Source organism: Anolis sagrei, chromosome 2, assembly GCF_037176765.1.
Source record: "Anolis sagrei isolate rAnoSag1 chromosome 2, rAnoSag1.mat, whole genome shotgun sequence".
NCBI lineage: Eukaryota > Metazoa > Chordata > Lepidosauria > Squamata > Dactyloidae > Anolis > Anolis sagrei.
Window position 1 is genome coordinate 128755372 of NC_090022.1, and position 13080 is coordinate 128768451.

Sequence of the window (13080 nt, forward strand, 5' to 3'; positions counted from 1 at the left end):
ATTCTGGGCAGTCCCGCATTAATTTGCTACACACCAGGAAAACCCTGGTTTATAGTGAATTGATTTGTTAGTGCATTTATTCCGCACCTACTCATACCATTCCTTCAGTTTACCAGGCTAAATAAGGAATACCCACCCCCTTCCCCCCAAGTCCCCAGACCCTTTAGAAAAGTTTTTTTTTAAAAAACTTACCAGCCTGCAGTATTCCCTCCAAGCAGCTCTCCTGGCGTGTACAAATTACACACCAGGAGTGTGTGTGTGTGTGTGTGTGTGTGATAAAATTGCTCTCCCCCCCCTCTCCTGGCGCATCATTTGTACATACCAGGAGAGCTGCTCAGAGGGAATACTGCAAGCTGGTAATTTTTTTTTACTTTTCTAAAGGGTCTGAGGGCTTGGGGGGAGGGGGGAGGGCCTCCCCACATTCTCTCAGGCTATTCCTGAGAGAACGTGTGGACAACCCACCCCAGAAAGCGTACACTTTCTGGGGTGGGTGCGGACAACCCTCCCAAAACATCTGTGTTTTTATAACATGGATGCTTTTGGGATAAAGGGCTGCCTGGATCCGCCCTCAGATAATGTGGGATTTTCTGCCTGGATATTCTGGGTTATAGGGCTGTGTGGAAGGGCCCCTAGTTCAAAGCATTGTGGTGAACTTAGCATGTTTTTTTCTTGGCAATATATGTTCAGAGGAGGGTTGCCTTTGCCTTCCTCTGAGGCTGAGAGAGAGTGACTTGCCCAAGGTCACCCAGAGGGTTTCCACAGCTGGATGAGAATTCAAACCCTGGTCTCCAACGTCCACTGCTCAAACCACTATACCATGCTGGTGAAACATCCCCAGTTTTACATTTTTTTTACTCTTTTGTAGTGTCAAAAAACTTGTAGCATCTGCAAAACAAAACAGATTGACTTTGTATTTGAAAGCTATGAAAACCAAATAGTAACAGCTGAGTCTTCAAGATTCATAGAATAGTACCATTTCAATGAAGAGATTGCAGATCTCTTGCAAAATCACAATGACCCGGGAGGGAATGTTGTAGTATTCAGAATTGGCCCAGACCAAGCACACAGAATATATGACGCTGTTGATGAATGAAGGCAGCTGGGTGGGCATAAAAAGAACAAACGTTTCAGGAAAGAAAACTGCACACATCTAAGGAGATAGGTATTTCCTAGATAGTTATTATGCTGTTAGTCACCTTTATTATTTCAGAAAATTGTTGTTCTTGTGTGCCTTACCAATTTATAGCAACTCTAAAGTGACCCTATAATGAGGCTTTCTGGGGCTGAGAGTGTGAAACTCATCCAAGGTCATCCAGGCAGGGAACTGAGCCCAAAATTCAAACAATTATCCTTATCCCAAATATTGAATGCTTAATCTTTTCTAAGCTGAAAAGAACAAACATTTTGTTGTTTATTTTGGCAAAGGCAGGGAAGCAAAGATGAAGAGTCCAAACTTTGCCTCCAACGTTCTCATTTCCAGAACTTTTACGCTTCAAAGAAAAAAATACGTCTGAGGTAGGACTAAATAAATGCCTGTCTTCTAGTCTCACACATTTCATTATCAATTGTATATAGTATATAAGTTGGCAACAGATCCAAGTAGGATTTACACATTTTTAGCAATAAAGACTGAGTTCTACAATAAATAGCACCTTCAATAGAAAAAGCAGTTTCAGCTGGAAAATGTCATCTGCATTAGTCCAGATGTGGTCTTACACATTTACTGAAAAGAGAGCCCAGGGACTGTTAATGCAAGATATAAATTGATCTGCTTGAGAGTAGAATTAAGGATTTTGATCCAGTGTATACACCAAACAAGATACATACTCTACACATGGAGCGCAGAATGAAAAGAGAAGGCAGACCAAATTTCCGCCCTCAAGCCTGCAATCCTCCATGGGTTGGATAATACCAGGGGACATAGCCCATCTCCATGGCTAACATGAGACAAGTCCTGCCTGGAGCACTGGCAGGTGAGCTCTTCAATCTGGCCCTTCAGCCAGAAGCAAGGCATCATTCCCACATCCTCTTCGCCTTGTGAAGAGGAGGATTAGGATGGGGGAGCAAGTACATGCCAAGCCAGAAGTTTTAGGGATTCTTGTAAACATTTGGGGGCCTATATTTTGCCCTTCTAGGGAAATTCCAGCACTGCTTTTAAGCTACAAGAAGGTGCAATACTACCAGGCAGGTTATTAACCTTGTCCTCTTGAAAATATCTGCAGGGAGAGGGCAATTTACTTTTCTCATTCCATATCCTTAAATATGAAAATGTCTACTTCCCTTTATTATTCTTAGCAGGGCTCAACACAAATCTCTGCCTTGATGTTTAAGTTATTCAGCACACTTCTGACTGATAATTCCCAAGGAGGCTCAACCATGGTTTTATTTTTTCACATTTCAGGGTGCTCCATCTTCTCTCAACCTAATCTGGATGGGCTTTGGTGCTCCCTCCCTCTCCCACCCTAGGGTCTATATTCCCCAGCTGAGGTTAAGATCAGAGAAGAATCTCCTTAGTATCTCCAAATACGAAAACAGCAAACATGACATTTTCTAAATGGCTGGCAGCCAGCACTCTAGAACTGGTGAGAGCTTTGCAGGAATTATTCTCACTTTCTACCATGTCTGTCAACAAAGGAGCCATCCTTTACATGTAAGCAAGATAGTTCTAACTGTGACATATTCGTTTCCCTTCCTCCCTCTACCTGTTGGTATTCGGTTTGTTCTGCTTCCTCCAAGGCAACTTTTAGTGGCTGTAAATACAGGTTAATGTCCTCAGCTTCCTTCAGTCCTGCATAAAAGGAAAGCCACAAGATAGATGAATCAAGGAGAGGTTTGACTGAATAGTTTTCAAATCCATATGCATATATGTCACAAAAGGTCATTTCAAATTTTAAGAAGTGATAGCTATACCTGCAGATACATCCTTGAAAACATTTGTGAGTGCCGGCCAGTAACAGCTCTTTGCCCTTTCCAAAATATCAGCGATCTTTTTAACTTTAGGAGCATATAACTAGAACAAAAGAAAACAAAAACGCCACAATATTTTCATTTGATTTTTATTACTATAGAGTAGGGCTGTGAATCCTGTTGTTTGTCCAAATGTTGTTGGACTGAAACTCTAGCATTCAGCACTACTAACTCTTCTGGCTAGAGTTGATGGGAGTTGCCATTCATTTGGCCTCACTTCTGCCCCACCTTTGTTGTAGATGATATTCAACCCAATGTTAAATTTGTCAGTATGTGGTTTTATATGATGTGAAAATTGCTTGTAGTTTAAACTTTGTGGTTTCAGTAATGTATGAGTTAATATATACAGTTGTGAAGTATTACTAGAGTATAACATTCAGAGGTTCCTGTGTCGGGCGGAAATGAAGAACTAATAAGATTAGAATGTGTCGAGATGTGAACGGACATGATAGAAAGTTCTCTTATGTATATAGTGTGTATTTACCAATAAAGAAAAGTGCCACTTTTGGCTGAAAGCTGAATTAAGGAGTCTGGAGTTATTCATGCCTTCAGGCAGATGCTTGAAAGGTTGAAGGAGATTGAGATAAGGAAGGTAATTTATCTCAATTAATCATCAAAATAACCATCAGCTTACCTGGCTATTTATACACTCCAGGTTGACTTGCCGACTGTACCAGAAATCAAATTCCACTCTAGGGAGTGGGTTCAAACCATCCAAGAGAGGCTGTGCAGAGTCTTTGCTCAGGATATCTCGGATCTGATGAGACCAGTCAATTATGATGGTTTCAATAGAATGTAAGAGTGCACTGTCCACGGCTAAAGGCAGACTGAAAATCCACAAAGAACAACATGGTGAGATATATATATATATTCAATATTCAGTGCAACTGTCAAAGGATAACTCTACCACAATCTTTTAAACAAATGGCCAATTCTTTCTTCCTACAGTGCATATGTAGAATAAGCATAGATAGAATCTCTTGATTAGAATACATACACAAAGTATTTGTCTACAGATTCACACAATTATATGAAAACATTCAGATGATGAATGAATTAAAGATTGATAGAAAAGGAGAAAAGGCCTCATGGGTGACACAGGCAGGATAAAATCAACGGAAGGGAATGGAATGTAGTGGTAGTAGTAGGATACATACGTGTGCATTCCCAGAACCTAAAGAACTATCACTAGTATTAGTGTAAACTGATTTTTAAAATAAGTGAACATGGACAGATACGACATATAATGCACATACATGTATAATGCATATAATGCACATACATAGGCAGTCACTATTTAAAGACGCTCACCTTTCTTTTCTTTTCTTTCCAAATAATTTTTATTGAATTTTTACTAGGAGAGTGGAAGGGGGGGGGGGGGGAGGAAAAAGAAAAATTTGGAGATAGCAGATTTGTTATTGGTTAGTTGCATCTTTGCAAAAATCTAATATGTTACAAGGAGAAAACAAAGAAGGTGTGGATTGTTGGAATATGGGGAATTATTTTAAGTTATCATTGTTACAACTAAGTCTTCATCTCCATTTCTTTAACACACATTTCATAAAATATTGAAGATTCTAACAATTTTAATTTTAAGTCCATTGGTTGTATCTTCTTGTGTCATCTCACTTTGTCTCCTGGTTTTTATATATTCTTTTCCAGTTCTTGAGTGAAAAATGATCTTAATATTGTATTTAAATTGTTAGTAAGTTAGTATTACTATTATTTTATCATTATCATGCTTATTCGCCTTTTGTATTACATTAAATCTATATAATGTTATAAAACCAATCCGTTACCATAGCTCATCTCAATCTTATTCATGTCATTTCAGAAAATTACTTAAATTTTGGGTGGGTGTTTAGTACAAAGTACAACTGTGTGTATATATGTATGTATATATATGTATGTGTGTGTATACACTCACACACATACGCACACACAATATTAATAGTAATAATATTTTCCATAACCAAAAAACACTCACCTCTCAAACACATCTTCTGAACTGTCCACAGTCTCCAAGTGGTCAGGCAAAGGGAGCAGTGTTTTTCCTTTGATCTTTCCTCCCATCACAAACATCTCATTCTTTAGTCGATGGGCCTGCCGTATCACATCGTCCACTACCACTTTAGGCCATCCTGCTAGGTTTTCACTCTTCATAAACAAGGAATAAACCACCTAGGGAGGCAGAATTGTTTTCTTGTGGTGTCTCTCTGCTTTTCAGTCATTACATATTACAGCACTTGGTTTGGGAAACATATGTGTCTGGAAACCTCAGACTCCAATCCTATGGTCACACTTATTCTTGCAACCATGCCAGTTTCACATTGGCATAGCAAATCACAGGCACAACAGTAACACAACATATAAAAATCCACTAAATCAGTGTATTAACTTTCTCTAATGCATAGACTTAACCATGACCTTAGCTCTATCCAGAGGCAATAAGTCAAAGAAACCACTTCATGGTTAGGCCATGTTTGGCAATGCAGTAAAGATTCTGGCCCAGATTGTGGCACTAATAGTACCTGTGTCAATGGCCATTGTTATGCTAGAGTTTATTAAGAAAGAGGTGAAAAGAAAGATAACAGTAATATTTTAATATCTTTCCTGTATTAATGATGTACTTGGCATAAAGCTGTTTTCTGTGTTTTCTGATATGTTGAAAGAACAGTGAAGAACAAAACCATAGCAATTGTCCTCAAATGTTGTTGGATTCCAGCTCCCAAAAGACCCAACTATCATGGCCAATGGTTAAAAAATCAGGAAGCTGGAATCCGAAATCATTTGGAATACACAGATTGGGAATCATTGGGTGAAAGCACTCATGAAGAGAATGACAAGCTTGTTGAGAACTTGTTTCATCCATCCAAATATTTCTAGAAGCAGAGGGAGAAATAAGTTCCTCTTTAATAATATACAGGGCAACATTCCACATCACCACCCACAAGCAGATTTGGAATGAAATATCACATTTGAAATGGGGTGTAGACTTGTCTTGGGACATGCTGTGCCACTGACATGTTCTTCTAAATGTTTTTAATAGACACTTATGGAGAATGTAATTACGTATAATTCTACTAAGGTGGTACAGCAAAACAAGGTTGATGCTCAGGGATTCCCTAATGATTTGGAGCTTCAGGGTTTCGTCAATTGATTCCATTTCAGCTCCAAGGAGCATCACAAAAGGAATTCTACCCACACAACAACAGTGTGAGTTTCAGCTTAGTTGGAGAACTCTTGGCTCTCCAGATATTTTTGCCTTTAATTTCCATTAGTCACATTCCACATCATCAATGCTAAAGGATTATGGGAGCTGACATCAAAATTGTCTAGAGAATTGAATGTCTTCTACTCTTGATTTACAATTAGATATATTCCCCTACTTCCAGATCTAATACTGTAGTGAATGAACTACAGTGAATTGATACAACACTGGAAAAAGACAAACCCTTCCCACAAAACTTCAGAGCACCTTTATGCAGCCCAAAGTCCAAATGGGGAAGTTTGTCAGCCTCCCTGAATACACGCTTGTTGCCCAGCAGGCGACAAATTAGGAGATTGAGATTATTGACTGTCAGTGACAAGTTTTTGTATGTGAAAGCCAAATCCTAACATCACTTTCTCTCTCTGGTTGCTGAAGAAGGAAGTATTAATAAACATTAATAAACAACGCAAACCCACCTCCTCTATGACAGCCATCATCTGCTCTACAGGAGAAGGGCTGATATCGCCTACAAGAACTGCATCCTTGAAGTTGTCTTTAGTGATGTTTTCAGGCCTCTTCTTCACAAAATAAATCCCCTTATTCTTCAGTGTTGCTGGAAAGCCAATGCAAGGAACTAATTGTCCTGTGGGGTTGAGAGTGATCACCAGGGCTGACACATCTGGCTTCTCGTAGAACTCATTTAGCATTGAGAGGACATCTTCACTGACGGAAAACTTGGCCCATTTGTCAGGCTTAACATGGAGATAGAGGGTGCAGTAATTTTCTATGAAGTCTAGGCGTTTATCTGTCGTCATCTTGATTTTTCAGAATCTAACCACTGTGTGGATAAAATATGGCAGATGGTAAGGTGGACACTAAATTGCTCTCATTTTATTGCATTTGAAATGAAAGATCCTTATCAACATATTTCAGAACTACCTATGAAGCATGATACTCTGTCTTCTTTCATATACTATGTAGCATAGAATTCACCATAGCAAAATAGAGGTGTGGTGTGTGACTGTATTTTATATCAGGGTTCTCAGTTTCCATTCCTTGAGATGTTTCGGATTTCAGTTCCCAGAATCCCTAGCAATTGGCCATGCTGCTGGAGTGTCCAGGAGTTGAAATAAAAAACATTTGGAGGCCCACTGGTTCAGACCCACCGTTTTAGTGAAAATCTCACCCACCACCACTTCCAAGGAACAGTATATGAAAGCTCTTTCAAGCCCATGCATATGCATATAATTAGTGAATCATGTTGGCTGGCTTTCCTAACACCCCGCTCCCATGTTGATGCAAGAGCTGACCATATATAACAGTCATGGGTAAATGTTGGCCCTCCAGGTGTTTGGGACTTCAACTCCCACAATTCCTAACAGCTAGTAAACTGACTGGGATTTCTGGGAGTTGAAGTCCCAAACACCTGGAGGGCTGAAGTTTGCCCATGCCTGATATATTGGCTTTGAACATTTGATCCGCTCCATCCAAAAAGGCAGAACATTTAACATCAAATAAAGAAAGGCTATGATGAATAAAGGTTTTAAACAGAGATTTAGGGTCCTATTTACATTGTGCCATTCTAGCATGCTATTCCACTTTCAACTATTATGGCAACATCATATGGAATTTGCAGTTTAGGGAGGGGCATTTAGTAGTTTCAGACAGACAGTCTTTGGATTTCACTAACCTACAAACCCCAGAAACTTGCCACAGCATGTAAAGTGAAAGAATAGTGTTATAATAATGTGATATAGGGCCCTTAGATCAAAATATACAGGTAGAGGAGGTAAAACCCAGTAAGGGCACTCCCTCTTACCACACAGCCACTTGTCTATAATATATAGTTCTTTCATCCATGGAGGGCTAAGGGCTTTGACCTAAAGGACCATAGGAACAGGCAACAGTAGCACGCACATGGTTCAACTTTGCATATATTTTTGGAACTTATTTTGGAACCAGAGTTCAACACTTTGATTGGTTCTTTGAAATCTGGATCACAGACAGAGTAAACCCATTGCATACCTCACATGAAAGCACGGGGCTCTGCTTTTTTTCTGGGAGGGGGAGGTTAAGTGGGAGACGGAGATCCAGAGACCAGCCAGGATCACAGTGCAGGAAGATGGGTGAAATTCTCATTTCTTAAATCTCACAGTTCTGACACCACTCCTACACACATGGCTGTTATTGTCAATTTTAAAAAAAATTGAAGTGTCAAACCATGTATTGAATGTAATATTATTTGGCCCCTAGAGAACAGAATCTTTGCTTTAGTTTTTGCAAAGTATTACCCACATGACTGAGTCAGATCAGATGTGGGGAGATAAGAGAGACAAATCAGAAGGTAAGATGGAAAACTGGGCAGCATTGGAAAAGCTATTTGAATAGGCCAGCGGTTCTTAAAGTGGGCTCTGTGGAGCCCTTGGGGCTCTGTGAAGCAAACTGAGGGGCTCTGGGCTTTCCTCCTCCTCCCTCCCCTTCCCCTCCCTTCCCCCTCCCCCTCTAAGCTTTACCTCCTCTTTCTTGCTTCTCCTCCTCCCCCTCCTTGCCTCCCTCACCTCCAAAATGGTAAAATGGAAAACTGGGCAGCATTGGAAAAGCTATTTGAATAGACCAGCAGTTCTTAAAGTGGGCTCCATGAAGCAAACTTGGGAACTCGGGGCTTTCCTCCTCCCTCTTTCCCCTTCCCCTCTCCCCCAAGCTTTCCCTCCTCTTTCCCGCTCCTTTCCCCGCTTCCACTGAAATACTGTTAAGTTTATGTTGGTTAAAATTGTTCTTCATTTAAAATATATTGTTCTTTCTTCCTTCTTCCTTTTCCCTTTTTTTTTGCACTACAAACGAGATATGTCCAATAAAGACCATGAAAAAAATCAAGACTACAATACTACTAAGGTAATGCAAATTACAATGATCTTTTATTCCTGACTCAATTCGACCCTTTAATCAATTAAAGTCATATATTTATTGATTCACCATTCAACAGTTGGTTAGTTTAGTTGGAACTAACAAAATGCGTCTAGTCTAGCTGGGATTAACAAAGAGTATGTCAGCTGAGTTCTTGTTCTACATGTCGGAGAAAAACCCAGTATCTTGTCTCTATATGTAGGGAGAATCTTTCAAACACAGTTTTGATTGGTACATGCTCAGAACTAAAAGTTCTCCTCAGTTGCCACTGTTTTCAGATTTGTCAGCAGTTACATTCAAGAAAGTGTGATTTAAAAAAAATCTATGAGAAGATATGTCACATGTCATTTCAGTTTCATCCTTAAGTCATAATTTACTAGGTCAGCCATTTAGATAAATAAGAATACTTACAAGGCTATTCTTAACTCATATAAAATATGAGTACCTTACATCTGAGAGAAAATGCAGATCAGGGAACTACAGCCTAAACCTTTTCCCTTGAACAAAGTCACAGAGAGGTTCAGATTCCTCCAACTGAAAGCTGCTCAACTGCCAAGGAACATTCTCTCCGATGATGTTCTTCTGACATCAACTATCAACTGCCACATCTTGCAAGAATCTGTCTGCATTGACATCCCATTCATTGATTCCGAAGTCTGTAAAACAGAAAGTAATGGAGTTTCTAGCAAAAAAAAAATGCCTATGTATATTCCCATCACCAACTGTTGCATTTCAAGATCTAGGCACACTGGTGTTTCAGTTATGTTAAGGCCCCAATATTTTTTCATGTTATGCTTTGTGGGAAAGCAGTCATAAAATATCAGCTCTTTGTCCAGGGCCGTAGCCAGAAAATTTTTTGGGAGAGGGTTGAAAATTGGGGGGGGGGGGGGTTGAAAATTTCGAGGGGGGGTTGAAACCTGCCTCCAAGCTCACGCTGAAGCAAAGAGCACAGCAGGGGCAGAGCAGCCTTCAATAGCCTGTAGCTCCGCCCCTGTCAACCACCTCCACCAAGTCCGGCCTCCTTAATGAGAGCATTCAACACCCCCCCCCCCCCAAACTTGGTTGCTTCACTACATCGGCTATTACTGCAAGTAATGACAGTGTGAATAAATTGTCAATATTTGCTTGAGATAGTGCTTGCAGTTCTGGAGGGACTCGAATTTTTTTGCGTCTCATAGACTTAGCACGGGGATTTGGTTAACCAGTTAGAATTCATGAGTAAACCAGGTTTTTTTTTTTTTTTAACCTGAAAAATTTGGGGGGGGGGGTTGAACCCCTAACGCCCCCCCCCCTCGCTACAAGCCTGTCTCTGTCACCATGTTGGTTTTAAATTTCCTTTTTGGATCTTATATTTTTCAATGTCCCTAACCATTTTTAAAAGTGTTCCAAGAGCTATTTCCTCACAAACTGATATACTGTTGGACTTTCATATTCATGGACCCAACCATCCATGGCTATTTCCCCATAATGCCCAAAAGCAAAACTTGTTTTTATCATTGTATACAATGGATACCGTTTTACTATCCCATTGTGTATAAAGGCACTTGAACATCTGCAGATTTTGATAGTCATGGGGTGGAGTTGGTATCACGCCCGTTGTATCAACATTTGTTGCACAATGATTCCCACTTTCCACAGAAGGCAAGGGCTATACCCACTCACAATGGACCTCATCAAAAAGGCTGCCAGAATCACCACCATCCTCCCACTCCCTATATCGCACAACTCACCCACATCCTCATCCTTGTCTGGCTTCCCCCCATTGATCCAAGGCAACACAGAAGCACTGGTTCATCTTCCTTGTTATGACGGAGCCCCGTCGGAAGTTGTAGTGTGTTGTGGGATGGGACCTAGCAGGCTCCATCGTAAAAGGATAGGCAAACCGGCGCATGCTGCCGAATTTACTCTCATATGATGAGGTCGTATGTGATCATACTTTACATTTAGTTTGCAATGAGAGAATGTCAGGCTTTCCTCATGAAATAAATATGGGGAGACTGATTCTGACTCTTGCATTCTGCTACGTTATGGTAGCTACCTAGTAGCATAACTCTTTTGTTGAGAGTTATGCTACTAGGCATGAACAAACCTACACACTTTTATAGCACCTTCACTACTATGTTCCCATTTATATGGGAATACACACAATGTAAACAAGAAACAAGCACAAACCAAAACACTTAAATCCACATCATAATAATCATGGATACATGTTCTAAAAACTTGAACCTGCTTAAAATTATAAGAGATAAGAAAGCGCGGTAAGACAATATTGACACCATGCCAAGATGGAAGACTGCATAGGCTGAAAATTACATAAAGAGAAACATGATATTTCCAGGAATTAATAAAATAAGTACCAATTGTATGGTATTTTTAAGGAGCAGTTTCCCATATTAAATACAGAAGGTGATACCCATGTAAGTCAAAAATAAACTTAAGATTTCACAACACTTGATATGATGGCAATTATAGAAACCAAAGCATCTGATGGCTATCAGATTTTTCTGGGACTATACAAAGAAGTGTCCAGATTTTTGTAACCTAATCTATGATGATAGTGTTATAGTTTGCAATCACACATGCTCTGTGGAAACTGAGATAAAAGTAGTACAATATCCTGTAATATGTCCCATCAAACAGTGGGAAAGTATGGGGATATAATATTTTTTTCTAGATTTCATATCAAAATAGTAAAAATATAATACAAACAATGAGGTGCTGTGCAAAGGGGGGGGGGCAAGACAAAGATAATAGAAAAAATAATTTGGCATCAGGATGACTCAGAACAGAAATGGGAATTACGCAGGTGACCATAACATAATAACCAACATAATGACTGCTTCCAACAGTGCACTGTTACAAATGCCAGCCCTTTTATGCTGCTCCTGAAAAGTCTTTCCAGCTACGAGATTCTCTTTGAGCCAACCAATTGGACCTCTGCAGCTGGATGGCATCGACCCTGAGCTGAAGCCAGGCAGGGTGGAATGCAACTCTGGGATTAATAAATTGACATGCTGCCACTTTGCAGAGTGAGCTTCAATTTGTCCTTATCCAAATCATCACTGACTCAGAACCACCTATGGCCTCTGGGCAGGCAAGAGCAAAGTGACATTGGGTGACTCCCAATAAATTATGCTGCAACCAACCTGCATTGCAATGGAGTGGATTTTACAGTAGGATACAATCTATTGTCACAGTCTATTAGAAAGCCAAGTTTCCCCATCTGTTTTTTTCGTAGCAGAAAAAAGAAACCCTCTTAAGGAAAGAAAGACAGAACAGGTCCATAATGCTATTTTACTAGGAGCTCTGAAAACTCTCTCTCCTTTTTTTTTTTTTTTTTTGGCAGCATCCACACAGCATGTCAGTGAAACCCCATTCAAGACAAGTAGACAAATGTATACTGGTGGCTTCAAACATGCCTACAAAAGAAAAGTGAATAAGTTCATACCTTGAAGAACAACATAGGTCAAAAGGGTGAAATTAATCTCCCAGTACCACTATTTAAAACTTATCTTCAAAGAGAGCTAGAAGTATAGTCAGCCCTTGGTATCATGGCTTTTGTACAGGTGTATTTTATTATCCTTGCCTTGAAAATATTCCCGCTTCTCTCCCTCAATTCCAAAAAGCAAACCTTGTTTTTTCCACTTTACATCACTGACACTATTTTATTACACCATTTTTTATAAACAGTAGAGTCTTGCTTATCCAACATAAACGGGCCGGCAGAACATTGGATAAGCAAAAATGTTGGATAATAAATAGGGATTAAGGGAAAGCTTATTAAATGTCAAATTACATTATGATTTTACAAATTAAGCACCAAAACATCATGCCTTACAACAAATTGACAGAAAAAGCAGTTCAATACATGGTAACATTATGTAGTAATTACTGATTTACGAATTTAGCACCAAAACATTGCAATGTATTGAAACAACTGTGGATCCCAATGGAAACCAGACTGCATTGGATAATACAGAATATTGGATGAGAGA

The 13080-nt window shown here is 39.7% G+C and overlaps 1 protein-coding gene across 1 annotated transcript in view; it reads right to left on the reverse strand.

The window, feature by feature from the left end:
- DNAH17 (dynein axonemal heavy chain 17) overlaps positions 1-6993 on the reverse strand; it is a 111822-nt gene extending 104829 nt beyond the window's left edge. The window contains exons 1-6 of the mRNA XM_060759821.2: positions 6655-6993; positions 4955-5148; positions 3602-3794; positions 2911-3010; positions 2703-2788; positions 974-1099 (exon numbers count right to left, since the gene is read on the reverse strand). Of these exons, the coding sequence (XP_060615804.2) occupies positions 974-1099; positions 2703-2788; positions 2911-3010; positions 3602-3794; positions 4955-5148; positions 6655-6993 (1038 nt within the window). The remainder of the gene's footprint in view (positions 1-973; positions 1100-2702; positions 2789-2910; positions 3011-3601; positions 3795-4954; positions 5149-6654) is intronic.
- Positions 6994-13080: the final 6087 nt, after the last annotated feature.